The sequence below is a fragment of the Diabrotica undecimpunctata genome, chromosome 6 (assembly GCF_040954645.1).
Source record: "Diabrotica undecimpunctata isolate CICGRU chromosome 6, icDiaUnde3, whole genome shotgun sequence".
NCBI lineage: Eukaryota > Metazoa > Arthropoda > Insecta > Coleoptera > Chrysomelidae > Diabrotica > Diabrotica undecimpunctata.
Window position 1 is genome coordinate 126,336,919 of NC_092808.1, and position 23,181 is coordinate 126,360,099.

Below are 23,181 nucleotides of genomic sequence, written 5' to 3' on the forward strand. Positions count from 1 at the left end.
GATACCGACGGCCAAAATTGAATTTCTTAAGTATGCAACCAACTTTACGGGGTCAACTGAATTTTTGAATCCTATTGCTAATGTTGTATTTTAAGTTTTTTATTATAATTTAAAATATTGAATCATATATGAAAATCTTTATTACTCACATTGAGAAAATATGATATTCTGTATTGACACATTTAAATATTTTGAAATTTGATAGAATTGACAACTCTGTACTACTGGACTGGCAACTGGCACTACTGCAGTACTGACTGTAATCAGACAAATATCAAATCAAATCTAACTGCCAAATAAATAATAATAGTAAAACACAATGGAATTGGAAAATTTACATAAAATAAAATACGAACAAATAGATATATATGAGGATCAACCGAAAGTTGATATTGCAGATTTGTTTAAAAACGATTCTGAGGAAAATAAGTGTTTTGAAGACACTCATGGGAATAACCACGTCCAAATCAAGAGTTCCAACCAGGTATATACAAAACAGCCCACTGATGATCTGAAATATGTCCCAAATGGTGCAGATTATCAGGCAATACTTACTGGCAGCGTGAAAAGTCACAACTTAATTGCAGAAGAAACTGAGAAAGGTAAGTCAATTAATTAGCTTACCTTATAATCCAAGAATTGTCATAAAGTTATTTTTTACAGAATTTTACTTTTATAACTACCTATTATAGTATTGGAATTTACCATAAAAATAAAATTGTTCCAGTTCAAAATAAGTTTTGTTTCTGTTGTTAAAAACACAATTCTTTACATGTATTATTCACACGATTTTGAAAACTAATTAATTACAGAATCTTGAAATATATGAATGTTCAATTACATTAAAATTAGTGAGGTAATTAAAAATGGTAGATGGCAATAGTCAAATCAGAAAAGGATGAAATGAAGAGTAGCGTAAAAGGTCATATTGCTAGTGCAGAAATTAAAAAAAAAAAAAAGAAAATGAGATTTAGTAAAAATGAAAGTGGATATAAATTGAACCTTAATCTGAGTGCACTGTCAAATATTCTAGATCAGAAGGTTTCTGGCCAGTAGTATTATACCCACACAAATCTGAATAACAGCTTTAGAGGTGGGCTAAATATCACTACCCTGCGGTGTAACAGCTGTAATTAGAAAATAACAATCACTACCTGTGAATAACAACAAAATATACTGTGACTGTGATTTCGATCTTATTCTATGTCTGTAGTTATTAATCGCTAAAATGTGATATATCATGTTCTCGTCTCAGTCACAAAGTTGTGAAATGAGAAACGTCTAAAAGGGATAACAAGGAACGAGATAGAGGTAGTCGGCGCATCGGCGGTATTGTGAAGTCTCTTTGTATTGATAAATGCAAAGGCAAAGATAATATCTGTACCCCGTAGGTAAAGGACACTATGCCCATTTTTATCACAATTGGGATTATTGCACTTTTGAATATAACTTTTCTGGCTCTACACAGAGATAAACCATACTATGTCCAGAGACAATTTTACGGCAAGTTACCGACTTTTTAATAAACACCAAGTCCACTTCCAGTCAGAGGTAAACAACACCATGTGGACTTGGTGTTGTTTACCTCTACTAAATGTGTGCACTGTTATTTACCAGTCGGGCATAGTGTTATGTACTCTGGTACCTGGTGTAATTGTCATGATTTAAAATAATTGTAACCATTTTATTTAGTTAGCAATAGTGTTAGATTGTTAAAAATTGTACAATACATCCATTGTTTAATAATTGCAAACTAGATCCGAACTCTCGTGGGAAAAGAATACTACAATTACTGACATATAATATTCCTAATGAAACAACACCTACAGGTAAGCTATTGTTTAATAACACTGATTTAGTATTTCACTAACCTCAAATATTTAGTATTGTGTACTCTTTTGACGGATGAATCTTGAGGAGGATGATAATTTGTTTGGAGATGATGATGTGGATATTGATAAAACCTATGAGCCTTTAAGTGGTGAAAGCACAGAATCAGACGACAATGATGTGAGACTTATAGGTAAACCAGCGAAAACAAAGGTAAAAGTGAAATGTATTACTACTCCTTTGGGGCAATAACAAAAAATGTTCTTAAGGACGATTTATCCCTAAGCAGTGATGCAGGCAATTCCAATTAACATAATAAAGTTACCATGAAATGCTCTGAATGATTGCCAGAATACGAAAGACAAAAAATCTTCAACTCATACTGGACTAAGACAAACATTTCAGATGTTAAAAAGAAATTTATCTTCTCATGTGTCGATAGCCAACCTACTCTTCGATCAAGAACAAGAGACACAAACTCTACCAAATCTAAAAATAATACACTACAATCTTACAGTAAAGACTCAGCGATTAAAGGTATGCAAGGTTATGTTTTTAAACACACTTTGTATATCTAATTTAGTGTAGTAGTGAATATGTTTAAAAAAAATCTAGCCAGGAAGTTAAGCTGATTCAAGAGGTAGACTCATGCCAATCAATAAAACTCCTACCGAAACCATAAATAGTATACATCAACATATCAATTCCTTCCCAAAGGAGAGTCATTATTCCAGAGAAAGGAGCAAGAGAAATTATCTGGGCACAGAACTTACAATATAAAAGATGTATCAACTGTACATTGATGAATGCAATGAAAGACATGTGGATCCAAAGCTGAGAGCAAAAAAGTTGCTGTACGCAGATATTTTTATTAAATACTTCAAGTTGTTGTTTAAACTACCTGAAATAGACACTTGTGATCCATGCACTACATTCACCTCTCAATTAAAAAGTGTCTTACTACAGATGAACTAACCAGTGTACAGGCTAATCATGATTCTAACCTAATTGAATCTAAAACTCGGAATAACTTAAAACAATTTAACTTTATAATGGCTGTAGAGTCACCAAAACACAAAGTACTATCTGGTGATTTGCAAAAATGTTTGCCTTCACCACTAACAAACAGTTGTATTAGTTTCTACAAAAGGAAGCTTTGGACATTAAATTTTACATTATATGATGCCAGCGATTCTTCTGTACATGTACAATGTATGTGAGACTAATAAAAAGGGGCCCGTGGTGCAAATGAAATTGCCTCATCAATTTTGAAATTGGCTGACAATACAATTCCAGGTAGTCAAGTAGAGGATATCACTCTTTGGACTGATAACTGCTATGGACAAAATAAAAATATAAGTATTATAATGTGCTAGTTTTTGGATACTTCATACATATCCTCAAATAATGACGATCACTTAAAAGTTTTTACTGAAAGGGCACACACACACATGGAAGCAGACAGTGTTCATGCTTTGATCGAGAGAAAAAGAAAAGAAACTTTCCAATTTGGCCATTTTAACACCATGGGACTGACAACAGCTAGTTAGGCAAACATCAGGTAAATACACAGTGCACATTAGATTTTTATTCTGATACATTTTAAAAATGTCACCAGTGCCTAATAGAAAAAATGTTTAACATATGCATACAACTATTTCGTTGCTCTGTTAAATTACAATCCCAGGTAAAAATCACAATGAATAAGAAATCATGATCACAGTAGTTATAACTGTGATTGCAGAATGACAGTTTAGCCCATCACTAAGCAGCTTGATTATCTCATTGCCACCAATGTTGATATCTCTTCTTCCTGAGTTTAGTTAGAAATGTTTTGAGACATCTACACAACAATAATATATTAATCTTGGTTAAATATAAGAAATATTTGAGTATTTACAAAAATGTTTGCTTTCACCACTAATCAACAGTTGTATTAGTTTCTACAAAAGGAAGCTTTGGACATTAAATTTTACAGTATATGATGCCAGCGATTCTTCTGTACATGTACAATGTATGTGAGACTAATCAAAAGGGGCCCATGGTGCAAACGAAATTGCCTCGTCAATTTTGAAATTGGCTGACAATACAATTCCAGGTAGTCAAGTAGAGGACATCACTCTTTGGAACGATAACTGCTATGGACAAAATAAAAATATAAGTATTATAATGTGCTATTTTTGGATACTTCATACATATCCTCAAATAATGAAGATCACTTAAAAGTTTTTACCAAAAGGGCACACACACACATGGAAGCAGACAGTGTTCATGCTTTGATCGAGAGAAAGAAAAGAAACTTTCCAATTTGGCCATTTTAACACCATGGGACTGACAACAGCTAGTTAGGCAAACATCAGGTAAATACACAGTGCACAATATGAAACTTGCAGATTTCAAAAAGTTCAAAACATTGTTCGATAAAAAACTGTCACCTAATCCTTCTTTTTTAAGTAGAAAAAAAGAATGTTAACGAAGAGCCTGTTCTACTGTCAACATGTGGTTTTCTACAAGTCCAACAAGAACACATTGGAAAGCTCTTTTATAAGACAAATTTCAATAATCGAAATTTGTATGAGGTGGACTTTATGAGGTATTGAAGACAGCAAGTAACGTCTCCAGCCTAATTAAATCAAGTCTCAGTAATCCCATTGCCAATCACAAAACAAAAGTACAATAACTTAATTGCGCTATTGCCTTTTGTTCCGTCGGTTTGTCATAGGTTTTATCAAAATTTAACACATAGCAATGTAGCCACAAACGATTACCTCCGAGAAGATGAAGATATGGAGCCTCTTTAACAATTTTGAGACATGTCGTCTATAATTTTACTTAATGTGTACAAGTCTCTAATAAAATAATAGTATGGGCTGTTTAATGTGTTTGTCTTGTTTATTTCATAGAGACCTTAACATGTAATGTCACATTATTTAAAAAAGTTGTTAGAGGTAAACAACACTATGTCCAACTACACACTTTTTTAAAAATTTTATAAAATGAACGGTAAACTTCAGTTATATAAGACTTCATGGAAGAAAAAACGATTATATACACAACAATAATATATTAATCTTGGTTAAATATAAGAAATATTTGAGTATTTACTGATTACAAATTAAAAAAATGTTAAAACTGCTCTCCTGGAAAAGTATGAAAATGGACATAGTTTACCTCCGGGGTAGAGATATTATATCGCCATTGGAGAAATATGATTAGTGTAATATTAGTACATAAACAAATATTTGAAGAAAATGAAAAGGGTATTTAGAATTTCTAGTATAGTTTAAATAGGATCCTATTGTGCTATCCCGTGGGAACTTTGTTGCTAAAATGTAAAACCCATTTTTTTTTGTTTCTAATATTTTTGTAAGACAAAATCACTTGGTCGTCCAAAAATCGTAGTGGGAGGGGAGCGGTGGAGAGCCTTACAAAAAAAAATGCAATTTTTTTTTCATTGTTTTTCGAATGTACAATATCCGAAAATTCATTCGTCAAATTTGCATACCCATCAGGACATTAGAAATATTTTTTTTTATTTTTAAAAATACGTCATACCATTATTGTATACGGAGCGCCTTCATACAAAATCACTTGCCCTGAAAACCCATATTTTTAAAATCGTTTACCTCGCTCTACCTCGAAAAATATTGGGTTTAGCAAAAAATTGCTTTTTATAAACGTTATAGGCCAAAAATCAGAGAACATGCTGGTTTTTTTAGAATTTTGATTGGATAATTAGTTTAAGAAAAAATTAAATAAATCGAACGGCATGTCACGACGGACAGTGCTGAACGCAGAGATGCGAGGAAGGGCGAGATTCCTATGCCATAGTCAACCGCAAATCGACTCTACTGATGGCGATGTTGTTATGGTCGTTTTTTCATTGTGATGCTGATTTTACGGGGGATGAATACTCTTCTAGCGTAAATAAATAGTGACTTCTTTGGCTCGTTTTGTTGTCAGATTATTAACAGTTTTAAAATACTGTATTTGTTAAGTGATAGTAGTATTTATATTATCATAATAGGTATTGTATATCTTTAAGGTTGTATACTTATTATTATTAAATTATTAATATTATCCAGATTTAGCCATACGGCTCGCACTCCCTCAAAGGGGAAAATTCACTCATCTCAGATACTTACGATATTAAAAGGATTGAGCTCTGGTGGGACTCTTTCCGTGTTATCGAGCCCTAGGTGACTTGGTATGTAGGAGTATCCCGTATCCCCAAAAATGTTCTTACAGATTATTGTTATTATTATAAAGCTTACTAAGGACGTAGTAAAGTGGTTAAATTTCAAAAGCTTGGGATATACATATCTAAAATGGCAAATTCTAATAGAATATCTACCATTTCCAAGTATGCATTCCAGTATTTGCCTGTGGCAGTTTGAGCTGCAATGAATTCTGGAAACTCTGTCAAAAGTTCACGAGTTAAAGTTGAGATTTTATCGGAGAGTTGCATAACGTCTTCTTTTCTCCTGAAAGTATCGATGATTTCCGATGTACAAAGATGAATTAAGTTAATATAATGTACAGAAGAAGTGCCACACTCTAAAAGCCACTTTTTATAAAGATTTATTTATAATCTTGACAGAGCTTCGTACGTCAACTTATGGGTTCGTATAGCTTTATTGTATTTTTGCCAGATAAAATACCATCAATTGTGGACTGAGCATAGAGACCACTGTCCAACTATACATCAGCAAGTCCAGAATCTGTCATGAACCACCATTAAAAGTCCAGAATCTATCATGAACTGACCAATTATTTTGAGGAAGTTCATAACCATGTGAAATCCACCTAGACGAATGACTACGTTTTTTGTGTCTTCTGACTGGGACCATTGGAGCTCTTTAGCTTTATAATAGATCGCTTGATCAAACGTCAGTACGGTGTATCTGTTATTTAGCTTCTTAGCAATTTCATTGCACTTTATGATAACAGTCCAAACGGTATCATATTCTGACGAGACATGGAGTAGCACAGGTAAGTAGCCATAGGTCGTTACATGTGATTTATCCTCTACAGTCCGTTTATGAAATCCTGATCACTGTGGATAACGGTTTCATCCCTAACAGAGTCCCTCATTTTGCAAATGCACCATGCCATGTTACGATATCTTATGTTATTATTAAGATTCTGACCCTTTTCTATGAAGCTCAGTTTATTTTCCTCAGATTGTACTTTTCTTTTTGATTTGTCAAAATAAATTTTGTAAAGGGAATGAAAATCATTCGGTATTACCAGCTTCTGATTATACGGCAAAAATTTAAATTGTCCAGGTATATTTTCATTAAATGGTTCTCTCTGGAAGGCAGCAATTTGGGTTCCGTGAAAAGTAGGTGTTTTGTCCAAAGTCTCTTCCAAAATGTCAATGTTGTCAGCAGCAAATTGAACGAATCGATTTTGTACCAATTGTCTCGGTATGGTCACATGATTATTCTCCAAGTAAAGTTGAATTTCTTCTTGGGCGATGCTGTTACGCACTCTAAGAGTACCGATGTATGAAATTGAATGACCGCAAGCGTGTATTGCTTCAATGTGTTTTTTCGACCTTGTTTCCTGGTGAACTAAAAGTCCTAGCCCAATATGCTTTGGAGTTTTTATTTTTCCATTCGAACAGGCAAAAATAATGTCTTGGAAAATGCTTACAGTTTCAATTTTCTTTTCATTATCGCTTTCATTGCGGACAATAAGATTAACAAGAGAATACAAGCTTTCAGGAATAGACTTTTTGTAGTCTCTAACAATCATTCTTTTTTAAATCGGACTCAGTTGACATCTTGTTTATCTCGCTTCGGATAGTTTGGCACATTTTGACTAGAATGTGTTGCTCCGATGCCCCGAAACTAAAAGTGTCAAATTCGTCGTGGTTATTTTTTCTTGCATATTATTAGTCATAACTTGGCATAGTTTTTGATTCGGTGAGTGCTTTTGACAAAAGATGCACTTTTGTAAATTAAAGGGCTGTTCAAGGGCCGTTTTTGAAAAATATCGTCTCTACGAAAATCAAATGGCAGTTTAGTATTTTTTGACTTGTACGAGGCAATGTTCTTTAAGCTCGTAAAAGATTTATAACAGTTTTTGTGCAATTTTAAAAAATCTTGATTTTTTAGATCATCAAACTTTGAGAATATATGCCGCATGTATTTATTCTCATGACAATTTTTCATACGTTCGCTCGTGCATTCAATAAAAGTTTTTTTTGATCTTTCTTGAGAGTTAACCAGCCTTCCTCCTTCCAAACAAATAAGACACACATTTTGAATAAAAACGTCTTGTTCGGCATCAGATTTATGGAAAGAAACATGCCTTAATCTGATTTTTGACTCAAGTTCGCTGTCAGAGCTGCTGCTGTTCGTTAAATCCATTTCTAGATGGATACAAAAAAAAATACTAACTGTAATAATAAGTAAGTACTAAATATTGTTAACTTACCAATAAGTTTAATTAATCACTGTTAATAATATAATTAACACATAAGAACTTTATTATGTCTCACTTATAATAATCTTAGTGGATTTCGCGCTAAAAACAAAGCTTATGAAAAAGAATGCACATATGCAAAACAATACACTTGTTGCGCTAGAATATATACAACCATATAACACAACAGCGTCTCGAGGTAAAAACGACCGTAACAACATCACCATCAGTAGAGTCGATTTGCGGTTGACTATGGCATAGGAATCTCGCCCTCCCTCGCATCTCTGCGTTCGCCACTGTCCGTCGTGACATGACATTCGATTTATTTAATTTTTTTTAAAACTAATTATCCAATCAACATTTTAAAAAAACCCACATGTTCTCTGATGTTTGGTCTATAACGTTTATAGGAAGCCATTTTTTGCTAAACCCAATATTTTTCGAGGTAGAGCGAGGTAAACGATTTTAAAAATATGGGTTTTCAGGGCAAGTGATTTTGTATGAAGGCGCTCCGTATACAACAATGGTTTAACGTATTTTTATAAATAAAAAAACAATATTTCTAATGTCCGGATAGGTATGCAAATTTGAGGAATGAATTTTTGGGATATTGTTCATCCGAAAAATGATGAAAAAAAAATTGAATTTTTTTTTTGTAAGGCTCCCCACCACTCCCCTCCCATTACGATTTTTGGACGACCAAGTGATTTTGCATTACAAAAATATTAGAAACCAAAAAAAATGGGTTTTACATTTTAGCAACAAAGTGCCCACGAAAATCTATTCTAGAAGCCTTTTGCCAGTCTATTTACTCTACTATTCAGTTTAGTGAGTTTGTGTAACTCGTCGAATTTGTTATTTAATAATTTTTATTCTCATACATTTTAAAAATGTCACCCGTGCATAATAGAAAAAATGTTAACTATTTCGTTGCTGTGTTAAATTACAATCCCAGGTAAAAATCACAATGAATAAGAAATCATGATCACAGTAGTTATAACTGTGATTGCAGAATGACAGTTTAGCCCATCACTAAACAGCTTGATTAATTATCTCATTGCCACCAATGTTAATATCTCTTCTTCCTGAGTTTAGTTAGAAATGTTTTGAGACATCTACACAAATCAATAATTGGAAAAGATACAGCCCCATTTTACTCCATGATTTATCTCTAAAGAAATAATACTAATGTATAAAGGCAATAATAGTTAGAATCTCTGTCAGTTAATAATGATTTTGTGTATATTTTTTTGCTTTGTATTTGTCTCGTTATCTCATAGGCATTTTATAAAAACTACATGTGAACCATTAAAAAAATATTAAAACATTGGTCGGAGAATTTAATACAAAAAATATTAGAACCAGTTATTTGATATAGCCATATTTCAAAAAATAGGTTTGTCATTCTTATAGTTGCAATATTTTGAAAACTGTTTTAAAATAAAAACCCACCTTATTAATAAATTAATTTGCTGAGCACAGATTAATAAACTGTTTTCCATAACCTAACCAATTAGTTATAAATAAAAAAATATTTAAATCGCAAGGAACATGTTTTGGTTCTTCCCCGATAGTTCAATAAAAAACGATCAGTCAGCTGAACATGTGTGTTTAGATGTTAAAAAAAAACTTTTTCAACAATTCAAATGCAAAATCCGTTCAATATGGTTTATTGAAAATAATCAGTTAATTCAACACATGATTATACATACCAACGAAAAACATACTATTTGTACTAATAGCTCTGAACAATTTTAACTGAGAAAACTACAAATATGTTGAAAAATGATATTTTTTTTCAAACAAGCCATAGAAATAGCACAAATTACATGTCTCAAATTTAACCGTGCTGAAAAATTATTTAAATTAAAACTTTTTAAATGTGACTTGTGCATAAAAAGATTATCTACAAAGAAATGTCTAATTTATTATAATCGCATACGCACAGGCGAAAGACTTTATAAGTGAGAAATTTGTATGAATGATTTTAAAGTAAATTTTTTTTAAACGAACGTATGAAATTACATTCTAGAAAACAGCTTTTCAAATGCGAATTATATCCCAAGCAGTTCAAGCTTAATAGTACATTAAACTTACATATGCGATTGAATATAGGTGAAAAGCCATTTAAGTGTAAAGTAAATGCTACATCTAATTGAAAAATTAACAAACTGTATGTTAACTCATATACTTCAACCCCACAAAATATTTTCATATTTATTCTTTAATACTATTAAAAATTATTAATTATGTTATAATAAATATTTATATTTTTGTTTGTATAATCATTTATAATTACATTGTCCATGTACCTAATATGCTAAATAAGTAATAATTAATTATGTTTTAGGTTTGCCTCCTTCAGTTGTTCAAAAAGGTAATATAGACAGTTATATATTGCAACATCCAACAGGCAAATCACTCCAACGCCAATATAAAAGTTCCAATAATTCAACAAAAAAGTTTGTTGAAAATAATCAATTAATTCAAAATATGACTATACATACTGACGAAAAACAGATTATTGCTAAAAACAAAAACATAAAAACAAATTTGTCCAGTGAGAAGTCATTTACATGTAATGTATGTTCTATGAAATTTACTCTTAAAAATAGCTTGAGAAAACATTTAGTTAGGCATGCTCAAGAAAATCCTTTTGAGTGTGATATTTGTCATAAAAGTTTCACCCAAAATTTCCAGTGTCTTGTACATAGACGTACACATATAAAAGAGAAATCCTTCAGATGTGATATTTGCTTCAAGAACTTCAAGGGAGAATTAACCTTAAAGAGACATATGAAATTGCACACTGGAGCAAATTTTATAAAGTATCATTACAGATCCAAACAGTTTTCTCAAAAGAAGAGCAAAACCGAAGAAAATTTTTTGCAACATATCCCATACAATAATGGTTCTAGTATTTTAACAGAAAGTGATCAATCTACTCAACAAGAATTCCTCCATGATGAAGATAAGACTTTACAATCGATCATGTCTGAAAACAGTTCAAATATATCGACAGATAACAATAAATTAACATGTAGTACACTTTTAAATGAAAAAGAAAACACTGTGAAACAAATCAAATTTGATAATCATCTTATAGAAAAAAGCATACAATATGGCTTTGCACATGGTACATTAAAAGATAAACCTTTTCAATGCAGAATTTGCTCTAAGCAGTTCTTATTAATAACCAATCTAAAACGTCATATATGTAGGCATGCAGATTTAGCTAGATTTAAGAAACGCATACAGAAACGCACTGGAGAACAACCATTAAGATGTAATATATGTTTTATAAAATTCACGCTTAAAGATAGCCTAATAAATCATTTACTTAGGCACACTGGAGAAAAACCCTTCGAGTGTGATATTTGTTGTAAACAGTTTTTTCACAATTATCATTGTATTGTTCATAGACATACACATATAAGAGGGAAACCTTTAGAGAATAACTCACCTGATAGTTATTCTAATATGCCCATAGAAATCGATCAGTCAATGAAAAATACGCCTTTAAATACCGAAGAAAAATCTTTACAACATGTTGCATTAGATCATTTTTCTAATATTTCAAAAGTAAAATCGTTCCAATGCATAATTTGTTTCAAACAGTTCTCAATACAAAGCAATTTAACCCGTCATACACTCACGCATTTAGGAATAAAACACTTTAAATGCACTATATGTTTAAAGAAATTTTCTTCAAAAATCACTCTAACAGACCATGAGCGCATACATTCTGGAGAAACACCCTATAAATGTGATTTGTGCCAAAAGGAATTTAGATCAAAGAATCCGTTCAACAAACACATGAGATTGCACACCGGCGAAAAACTTATAAAGTGTGATTATTGTCCCAAACAGTTTACAGATAACACTGGATTTCAGGCACACGTAGTAACGCACACTGGAGAAAAACCATTTCAGTGTGTTCTTTGTTTTAAACAGTTCTCAATACAAACAAATTTAAAACGTCATAGACTCACGCACTTTGGAATAAAACACTTTAAATGCATTATATGTTTAAAGGTATTTTCTACAAAAAGAACACTAACGGATCATGAGTGCATACATTCTGGACAAAAATCCTATAAATGTGAATTGTGCCAAAAGGAATTTAGATCAAAGGATACTTTCAACAAACATATGAGATTACACACCGGTGAAAACCTTATAAAATGTTATTATTATCCCAAACAGTTTACATGTAACACACAACTTCAGAGGCACGTAGTAATACACACTGGAGAAAGACCATTTGAGTGTGGTGTTTGTTTCAAGAAGTTTGCAACCAAACCAATCCTGAACAAACATCTGCATACCCACACTGACAGTCATAAGCGCTTTCAGTGCAATATATGTTTAAAGAAATTTTCATCAAAAATCACTCTAACAGACCATGAGCGCATACATTCTGGAGAAACACCCTATAAATGTGATTTGTGCCAAAAGGAAATTAGATCAAAGAATGGCTTCAACAAACATATGAGATTACACACCGGCGAAAAACTTATAAAGTGTGATTATTGTCCCAAACAGTTTACATGTAATACAAAACTTCAGAGGCACGTAGTAAAACACACTGGAGAAAGACAATTTCAGTGTGTTGTTTGTTTCAAGAAATTTACAACCAAAGGAAACCTGAACAAACATCTGCATACCCACACTGACAGTCATAAGCGCTTTCAGTGCAATATATGTTTAAAGAGATTTTCTACAAAAGAAACACTAACAGACCATGAGCGCATACATTCTGGAGAAAAACCTTATAAATGTGATGTGTGCAAAAAGGAATTTAGGTCAAAGTATCCCTTTAACAAACATATGAGATTACACACTGGCGAAAACCTTATAAAGTGTGATTATTGTCCCGAACAGTTTACATGTAACACACGATTTCAGGCACACGTAGTAACGCACACTGGAGAAAAACCATTTCAGTGTGTTATTTGTTTTAAACAGTTCTCAATACAAAAAAATTTAACACGTCATAGACTCACGCACTTTGGAATAAAACACTTTAAATGCATTATATGTTTAAAGAGATTTTCTACAAAAGGCACACTAACAGACCATGAGCGCATACATTCTGGAGAAAAACCTTATAAATGTGATGTGTGCCAAAAGGAATTTAGGTCAAAGTATCCCTTTAACAAACATATGAGATTACACACTGGTGAAAACCTTATAAAGTGTGATTATTGTCCCGAACAGTTTACATGTAACACACAACTTCAGAATCACGTAGTAAGACACACTGGAGAAAGACCATTTGAGTGTAGTGTTTGTTTCAAGAAGTTTGCAACCAAACCAATCCTGAACAAACATCTGCATACCCACACTGACAGTCATAAGCGCTTTCAGTGCAATATATGTTTAAAGAAATTTTCTTCAAAAGTCACTCTAACAGACCATGAGCGCATACATTCTGGAGAAACACCCTATAAATGTGATTTGTGCCAAAAGGAATTTAGATCAAAGAATCCGTTCAACAAACACATGAGATTGCACACCGGCGAAAAACTTATAAAGTGTGATTATTGTCCCAAACAGTTTACAGATAATACTAGACTTCAGGCACACGTAGTAACGCACACTAGAAAAAAACCATTTCAGTGTGTTATTTGTTTCAAACAGTTCTCAATACAAAAAAATTTAAAACGTCATAGACTCACGCACTTTTGAATAAAACACTTTAAATGCATTCTATGTTTAAATATATTTTCGACAAAAAAAAACACTAACGGATCATGAGCGCATATATTCTGGAGGAAAACCCTATAAATGTGATTTGTGCCAAAAGGAATTTAGATCAAAGAATACCTTCAAGAAACATATGAGATTACACACCGGCGAAAACCGAAAGTGTGATTATTGTCCCGAACAGTTTACATGTAACACATGACTTCAGAGGCACGTTGTAAGACACACTGGAGAACGGCCATTTGAGTGTGGTGTTTGTTTCAAGAAGTTTGCAACCAAACAAATCCTGAACAGACATCTGCATATCCACACTGACAGTCATAAGCACTTTCAGTGCAATATATGTTTAAAGAAATTTTCTTCAAAAATCACGCTAACAGACCATGAGCGCATACATTCTGGAGAAAAACCTTATAAATGTGATGTGTGCCAAAAGGAATTTAGGTCAAAGTATCCCTTTAACAAACGTATGAGATTGCACACCGGCGAAAAACTTATAAAGTGTGATTATTGTCCCAAACAGTTTACAGATAATACTAGACTTCAGGCACACGTAGTAACGCACACTAGAAAAAAACCATTTCAGTGTGTTATTTGTTTCAAACAGTTCTCAATACAAAAAAATTTAAAACGTCATAGACTCACGCACTTTTGAATAAAACACTTTAAATGCATTCTATGTTTAAATATATTTTCGACAAAAAAAAAACACTAACGGATCATGAGCGCATATATTCTGGAGAAAAACCCTATAAATGTGATTTGTGCCAAAAGGAATTTAGATCAAAGAATACCTTCAAGAAACATATGAGATTACACACCGGCGAAAACCGAAAGTGTGATTATTATCCCGAACAGTTTACATGTAACACATGACTTCAGAGGCACGTTGTAAGACACACTGGAGAAAGGCCATTTGAGTGTGGTGTTTGTTTCAAGAAGTTTGCAACCAAACCAATCCTGAACAAACATCTGCATACCCACACTGACAGTCATAAGCGCTTTCAGTGCAATATATGTTTAAAGAAATTTTCTACAAAAGACACACTAACAGACCATGAGCGCATACATTCTGGAGAAAAACCTTATAAATGTGATTTGTGCCAAAAGGAATTTAGATCAAAGAATCCGTTCAACAAACACATGAGATTGCACACCGGCGAAAAACTTATAAAGTGTGATTATTGTCCCAAACAGTTTACAGATAACACACAACTTCAGAGGCACGTAGTAATACACACTGGAGAAAGACCATTTGAGTGTGGTGTTTTAAACAGTTCTCAATACAAAAAAATTTAAAACGTCATAGACTCACGCACTTGAATAAAACACTTTAAATGCATTATATGTTTAAACATATTTTCTACAAAAAAAAAAACACTAACGGACCATGAGCGCATACATTCTGGAGAAACACCCTATAAATGTGATTTGTGCCAAAAGGAATTTATATCAAATAATCCGTTCAACAAACACATGAGATTGCACACCGTCGAAAAACTTATAAAGTGTGAATATTGTCTTAAACAGTTTACAGATAACACTGGATTTCAGGCACACGTAGTAACGCACACTGGAGAAAAAACATTTCAGTTTGTTGTTTGTTTTAAGAAATTTACAAACAAATTAAACATGAGCAAACATCTTAAACATTCCCACACAAGAGAAAAACTAAGTCAGCCTTTTGAATGTGATATTTGTCATAAACGATTTAGTGGCAATGACATATGTGTTGAACACAGACGTACACATAGTGTATAAAAACCTTAGTAATATTATAATTCCGCCAAAAAGTTTAAGTGAACATTGTATTTATTTTTTAATTTACATAATTGGAATGTTCAAAATGTACATCATTCCAAGGCAAACAAACTTCATAACGATTTTGCAGATTATCCAACATATTTATTGGGATTGGTTGCTGCATTTGTTGAAAAGAGGTTATTATCTTTTGTCGTACTTCTCCAATATCAGCTGGCGGAACTTTTGACTTAAATTACAGGTTCCTTCAGCTTAAACCAAATGTATGTGTCAGATCAGGTGAGTTAAGCTTCGGTTTTTTAGAACAGTGAGCGACGCATAACTCACAGTCAGTCGAACGCCGCGCACGTTCGTCAAAATTAAAGGAAGGGTTCTCTATGATAACGGTTTGTTAGGTAATGCTTACTTTCGCGCTCTGCAGAGCGATAGCAGTGTACGTTGATGGAATTTGCTCCTTGTATAACATGCTTTTGACGAAAACTGTTTGGAAATCAATATATGACCTCAACGCTTGCATTCGTATGTATTTTCGTAAGAATCATGTAATAGCAATTTAGAAATGTAAGATTACAGAACAGAGTGCAACAAATTTAAGTTTGGGATTGTGACGTAGTGTTTAGCGCCGGTGGGCGGAATCATTATGAAGTTTATAGTCAGTTACACTCAATAAAATAATCAGTAAAATATTAGAAATACTTTAATAAATAACAAATTCCTCAATACTTATAATTTATTAAATTATCACGAAGGAGAGGTTTCAACGTTACAAAAAAATAATTAAGTAGTTTATTTTAACTAATTAAATAATATATGTATTTATTATTTATCTAAACAAGAATGCCTTATTTATGATTCCTCGCATGATTCTAAGATCTCTGTGTGGAGATGTGATGTTTCGTCCAAACATAAGAAAGGGAACCAAGCGTTTTGTTGGTTTCGTATTAAGACGTCGATTCCAAATAATCTCGGTCGAAGTAAGGATGATTTCCGGTAATAAAGAAAGTATTGAATCTGCTACCAGTCAATTTTATTGATCACAACTATTCTAACAAATGCGATTTTATATAATAATTATCATCGAAAACCGACCATAAATGCTTCTTGCTATGTCGTTGATCGCGAACAGATGTGAATATATCCCGTTTAAGATTCTAAATACACTATTTCCGCGTGAAAACCAAAGAGAGAAAAGTTTTGTATCATCGAACCGCTACGACTCAAGGCCGATGCTTGAATATATTTTTGTTTTACTGCATCGTCGCCAAAACATCAAGTCAGGGACCACAACCCGTTAAATCACCGGTTTAACAACTCCTAGAACTTGTTTAATACAATGTACGACTTAACGTTCAGGTAGTCTCTGAGAGAAAAAGGTTTTATTTTTTGAACAAAGAATAGATTTTTAATTCCACTAAACATTCGGAGAACTGATATAAAGAGAATTGACAAACTGACTTTCCTGTAAATTACCTTACTTTGTAAATAAATACTTTTATGTTAAAGAGATTTGAACATAAGCTCGCCCGCGCGAATTGCGGATAGTTATAATAGATATGTACCTATGTAAAAAATGGGTAAATAATATTGAAAGCGTAATAGAAAGAAAAACGCGAAAGAAAATATACCTAATCAAATTGTGGTAAGAGATATAATTTAGTTATTGGTCGAACAGTCTCTCCCGTAGCAGTTCTAATTTTAACTGCGCGGACATGATTATCTGACCCCGGAAAAAGTTCCAGGACTCTCGCGGTAGGCCATTTTAGAGGGGGACAGTTATCAGTTCTTAATAAGACTAAATCATTTATCTTAATATTTTGACTTACTTTGGACCACTTTGGTCGACTATGCAGTTGGCTAAGATATTCAACAGACCATCGTTTCCAAAACGACTGTTGAATCTGTGAACATCTTTGAAGGAAGTTAAGCCTATTAATTGGCAAGTGTAGTAATGTTTTTTCAGGGTAAGAGGTAAGGCTACTGCCTATTAGAAAGTGTCCGGGTGTAAGGCATTGTAGATCAGAGGGATCATTCGACAAGGGGCAAATAGGGCGTGAGTTTAAAATTGCCTCGATCTGCGAGAGAATTGTACTGAATTCTTCAAACACCAAATAAGCATTCCCTATCATTCGACGAATGTGATATTTGGCACTTTTAATTGCTGCTTCCCATATACCTCCCCAATGGGGACTATGAGGTGGAATAAACTTCCATTCTATGAAATTTTGTGCAGCGAAATTTTGCATGTCATTTGAAAAACTAGGGGATTTAAAAAATTCGCGCAAATCCTTAAGTTCATTTTTTGAACCAGCGAAATTGGTTGCGTTGTCACTATATATGAGAGAGGGAAGACCTCTTCGGGCAATGAATCTTTTTAGACATAATAAAAATGAATCAGTAGAGAGTGATGACACTAATTCTATGTGAACGGCCTTTGTGGCTAGACAGACGAAAATAGATATGTAACATTTTTGCATTGGAGCCTTTCTTAACTTAGAGGATTTAATAAGAAATGGCCCACCGAAATCGCAGCCCACATTTTGAAAAGGGCGAGAAGGAGTAATTCTAACCTTAGGTAAATTTCCCATGATTTGTTCCATAGGTTTAGCGCGAAATCTAAAACATACGTGACAATTTTTTACAATTTTTTTTAGTGTTCGAAGTCCGTTTAAAGGCCAATAATTAAGTCTGACGTTGGACAATGTCGTTTGCGGTCCGGCGTGGCCTAGACGACAATGTTCATGAGTTAGTAATAAATTGATAATGTGAGAGTTAGATGGTAACAATATTGGATGTTTTTGTTCATAGGGGATATTAGCGTTTTTTAGGCGTCCACCGACGCAGAGAAGTCCGTCTGCATTCAAAAAAGGGTTCAGGGTAATTAAGGACTTATTTGATGTAATTCCTTGGGTTTTTATTTCCAAGATTTCTTTAGAGAATTTTAGGGATTGTATAGCCTTAAATATTGATATAGAGGCGGATCGCAATTCGTCCGGAGATAAAATACCAAGTTTTTTATCAGATGAGTTTCTTGCATTAAACGAGAACCTGTATATGTAGGCAGTGGTGCGTAATAATTTAGAGTAAGAGGAAAACCTTGAAAATAGATTATTGATAAATTCATCTTGCGTTGAGATTTTTGAACTGATTATAAGGGATGATACCTTTTCGTCCGGTAATAATACTTGGGTAGAGTTCGGGTTAAATGTCGTTAGGTTTAAGTCCGTTTTAAGTAGAAATTCAGGGCCGTTCCACCACATCCGGGAATTTAGAAATTCAGTAGCGGTCAAGCCGCGAGATAGACAATCTGCTGCATTTTCATGAGAACGAACGTGTCTCCAAGAAAAATTTGATGTTAGGTCTTGAATTTGAGTTACTCTATTTGCTACATAAGTGTTCCAGCGCGAGGCAGAAGAGTTTATCCAACATAACGCGATTTGTGAATCTGTCCACAAATTAATGGAGGAGAAGTGCAAGCGATTTGCAAAGGTGGAATTTATTTTTTTAGTTAACCTTGACAGTAGTAACATGGCTGATAGCTCCAATCTAGGAATGGATACCGTTTTTAAGGGAGCTAGACGAGATTTGGATGCGATTAGAGTACAACTGATAGTATCATCAGCGTAAATTGTGCGAAAATATAAAACAGCGGCCTGCGCCTTACTTGAGGCATCGGCAAATCCGTGTATTTCAATTTTAGAGATTTGCCTGCTGTTAAAAGATTACGGGGTACTTTAAGAGACTCCAGGAGAGTGAGATCGTTAATAAATCTTTTCCATTCTTTAGCAAGAGTTTCAGGGAGTGGATCGTCCCAATTTAATTTATTGAGCCAAAGTTTTTGAATAAATACCTTTCCAGTGACAGTGAATGATCCCAAGAGACCTATGGGGTCAAATATTTTGGCGAGTGCTGAGAGGGCGTTTCTTTTTGTGAAGCTATTATCAGCAGCGGGAGGACTTGGAATTGAAATCGTAAAATAGTCATCTAAGGGGTGCCACGAGAGACCTAAGACCTTATTGGTATTTAAGTTGTTTGAGGTTATTTCATAATTAGACTGAGATGACCGAATATATTTGGCAGAAAATTCAGCCGAGTTAGAAACCCATTTGTGAAGAGTGATACTGTGACCGTTTAAGATGGAATTTAGTTCATGATATGCAGCTTCTAATTCGGCTAGAGTGTTGGTTCCGTATAAAATATCATCGACATATGTCTGATTTAACAGTGCATCAGAACCAAGGGGGTATTTTGTGGTATTTAAAGTAGCTATCTCTTTTAAACAGCGAGTGGCTAGAAAACTGGAGCACGTTACGCCATAGGTTACAGACGTTAGCTCAATACACTTTAAGGGTTCGTGTGGGCTATCTCTCCAAAGGATGTTTTGTAAAAAAGTCTGATTGGGATTGACATTAATTTGCCGATACATCTTTTCGATGTCGGCGATGAAAACAAATTTAAATTGCCGAAACCGACAGAGGATATCAAAGAGATCTGGCTGTGTTTGAAAGCCGGTAAGAAGTATCTGGTTTAAAGAGTATCCAGAAGTGGTTTTTGCACTTCCGTCGAACACTACGCGCAATTTGGTGGTTGCTGAATCCTTTAATACGCAGTGATGGGGTAGAAAATATTTGTTTTCATCTAGCGAGTTGTGGTATGTAAGAGGAACATATTTACCGTGATTTAGGGAGATGTATTGATCTATAAAATGTTTGTATGCATTATATAAATTGGAGTCATTTTTAAATCTCTTTTCAAGTGATTCGAAACGTTTTTTTGCAATTTGGAATGATTCACCAAGCTTGAGGTGCTCAGATGGAGATTTTTGAGGTAGATTTACTTGAAATCGACCATTTTCGAGGATTTTGAGGTGATTAATGAAATTTGATTCGGCTAATTGGTCATCGGGGGACAATATTTTTTCGCCGGGGCAATCTTCAGTTTCCCAAAATTTAGAAACAAGGGCTTCAAGGTTTGAGTCTGAAGAGTGGGTATTTTGAGTTTGCACGAATAGAGAGACATCATTTTTAGACTGAGCGTAGTTTGGAACATTGCCAGCGATTACCCAGCCAAAAATTGTATTGAAAAGAGTAGGGAGATTATGTCCTAACTTTACGAGACCTGGTTGAAGAATGTCATAATAATAATCTGCTCCTATCAAAAGGTCAATATTTGATTTTTGATAAAAATGCTTGTCAGCAAGAGTGAAACCCTTGGGTATATTGAGCTTATTGGGGTGAATATGAAATTGAGGTAACTGACAAGTTATTTTTGGGATAACTGCACAATTCAAGTTAAGATGCTGAGATTTTAAATTAGGAGAATGAACATTAATATTTGCCATTAAGTTCGAGGTGAAAGAGCCTTGTGAAATGCCAGAAATTTGTAATTCCCTGTGATAAATTTTGCAATTGATTTTACTTAGCAACTCTTGAGAACAGAACGTTTTTTGGCTTCCAGAGTCTAGGACTGCCTTAATTAGTAAGGGCCTTCCTGATTTGTCGATCAAATTAACTTGAACAGTGGATAAGAGAACTGAAGAGTATGTAAAGGACTCATTTGTAGCACTCAAAGCAACGCTGGAGTCGTTTCCATTGTCTGGAAAATTGTTAGAAGTAGAAGGTTGGACATTATTAGTCCGAAGCGGTTCCGTGGAGTGCGTGGTATTTTTATGTTGATATGAGAGACTAGGAGAATTGGTGTTTTGTGAGGTTGTTGGACTGGCATCATTTGGTTGACGAAAAGAGTTATGTTTAGTTCTATTATCGTACGAAGGGTTTTGTGTTGAATGGTTAGATCGTGAATGCTTTCCATTTATGTTAGAACGATAATTTTCGGAATGCGGAGAATGGGAAGAGCCAGAATAATTGGTATTTTGCGCATAGGAGTTTTGATGCAGTAAAGTGTGGTGTTTTTTGGAACAGATTAAGCAAGTTCGTGAAGGACAATCAGCATGGGTGTGTTTTGTACCCAAACAGTTAGAACACATTTGATTAGCCTTAAGAAAGTTATATTTTTCAGAGTGTGGCAGAGAGGAAAATTTTCTGCATGTATATATTTTGTGAGCTGAATCATTGCAGTAATTACATTTAATATAAACGCGAGATGGGAGTGTAGCAGAGGCGTTGAGGTGGAGAGAGGTAGAATTATATTTGCCGTGTGATTTTTCTCTTTTTGAGTCAGAGGTATATGTTAGGTCTGCGAGAATGTTGCACCGTTCATTCAATATTTCAAAAAGTTCGACAATCGAGGGAGTGTTGTCGCGATCCCTTCTTTCGCCATAATACCGTTTAGTGGCAAAATCAAGTTTCCTAATTATAATATTTATTAAGAGATAATCCCACGATTCGATCGGAACATGCAGAATTTTTAAGGAGTCAATATGTCTTTTCAAATCATTTACGAATTCATTTAATGAATGATAATTGCTCTTTAAAAGTGTAGGGAAATCTATTATAGCGTTAATATGCGAATTTATTATCGCGAGATTATTATCATATTTTTTTTCTAAAATAGTTATTGCGAGATCAAAATTTTCGTGAGTAACTTCAAGTGAGTCAATTAAAGTTAAGGGTTCACCTTTAAGAGAAGATTTTAAATATATTAATTTTTGTGCCTTTGTGATACTATTGTTATCCTTTACTAGAGAAGAAAATAATTGGTAAAAAGAGAGCCATTTACTGTATTCACCATTGAAATTGGGGACGGAAATGGGTGGTAACCTTACATTTGAATTACTAGCGGGTTCCTGTGATTGAGAATGTGATGGGGAAGAAGATGAGTTACTGAGCGTTAATTGAGATAATTTTCCGTCAATTCGTGACATAGCAGAGAAGTATTTATCCTCGATTTCTTCCCTATTTTCGGTATGCAAGTCGACCGCATCAATAGATTCTATTTTATTGCAAATATCATTGTAATTATTAAAGGTATTAACTAAATGTGCTTTTCGGTGATCTAATTCAAAGGTGTTAGTTTGAATATCAAGGGAGTTATTGATCCAGTTTAAAATTCTAGTGATTGTAGACTTGCATGTGCCACGCTCTCTTTTCAATAGATCCATGTCAATTAGTATAAATTAAAATATGTGTAAAAATTCAAATTCAAAGTTATATAAATGTGTAAAAAATCGTGAAATATCTGTAAATGAATGCGATAAGTAATTTTTAATTAGTCATAAATATAGTAGGATACGACTTTGATAAACACATTCAAAATTGCGTATTATGCGTAAATTATAGTAAGTAAGAAAGTATTACTTAAAACGAGAACGAGTATAAAAATTATAGTGAGTGATAATATATAAAATACAAATAAACACTGTGAGAATTGTTTATAGAAATTGTATCGAGTTAGAGTCACTGAGTAACGCGAAAATAAATAAAGTTTATAAGTCCACCGTTGTTGTAAACGGTGTTACCTGTTGGAGAGGGTCGTTTTGAAGACGACTCACGG

At 33.7% G+C, this 23,181-nt stretch overlaps 2 protein-coding genes across 3 annotated transcripts; one reads left to right on the plus strand and one right to left on the minus strand.

The window, feature by feature from the left end:
• The first annotated feature begins 220 nt into the window (after positions 1–220).
• Positions 221–17,784, plus strand: LOC140443856 (uncharacterized). 2 transcript variants are annotated; one of them, XM_072535340.1, is made up of 3 exons: positions 221–602; positions 1,758–1,829; positions 10,613–17,784. In XM_072535340.1, exons 1-3 carry the CDS (start codon positions 320–322, stop codon positions 13,951–13,953), a joined length of 3,696 nt encoding a protein of 1,231 aa, XP_072391441.1. In that variant the 5' UTR covers positions 221–319; the 3' UTR covers positions 13,954–17,784. The 2 variants fall into 2 exon arrangements, with proteins under 2 accessions (XP_072391441.1, XP_072391442.1); XM_072535341.1 differs by lacking the exon at positions 1,758–1,829.
• A 1,540-nt stretch (positions 17,785–19,324) lies between these two features.
• On the minus strand, positions 19,325–22,789 carry LOC140444606 (uncharacterized). The gene has a single exon (XM_072536368.1). It carries the CDS (start codon positions 22,787–22,789, stop codon positions 19,325–19,327), a length of 3,465 nt encoding a protein of 1,154 aa, XP_072392469.1.
• Between the last annotated feature and the right edge of the window lie 392 nt (positions 22,790–23,181).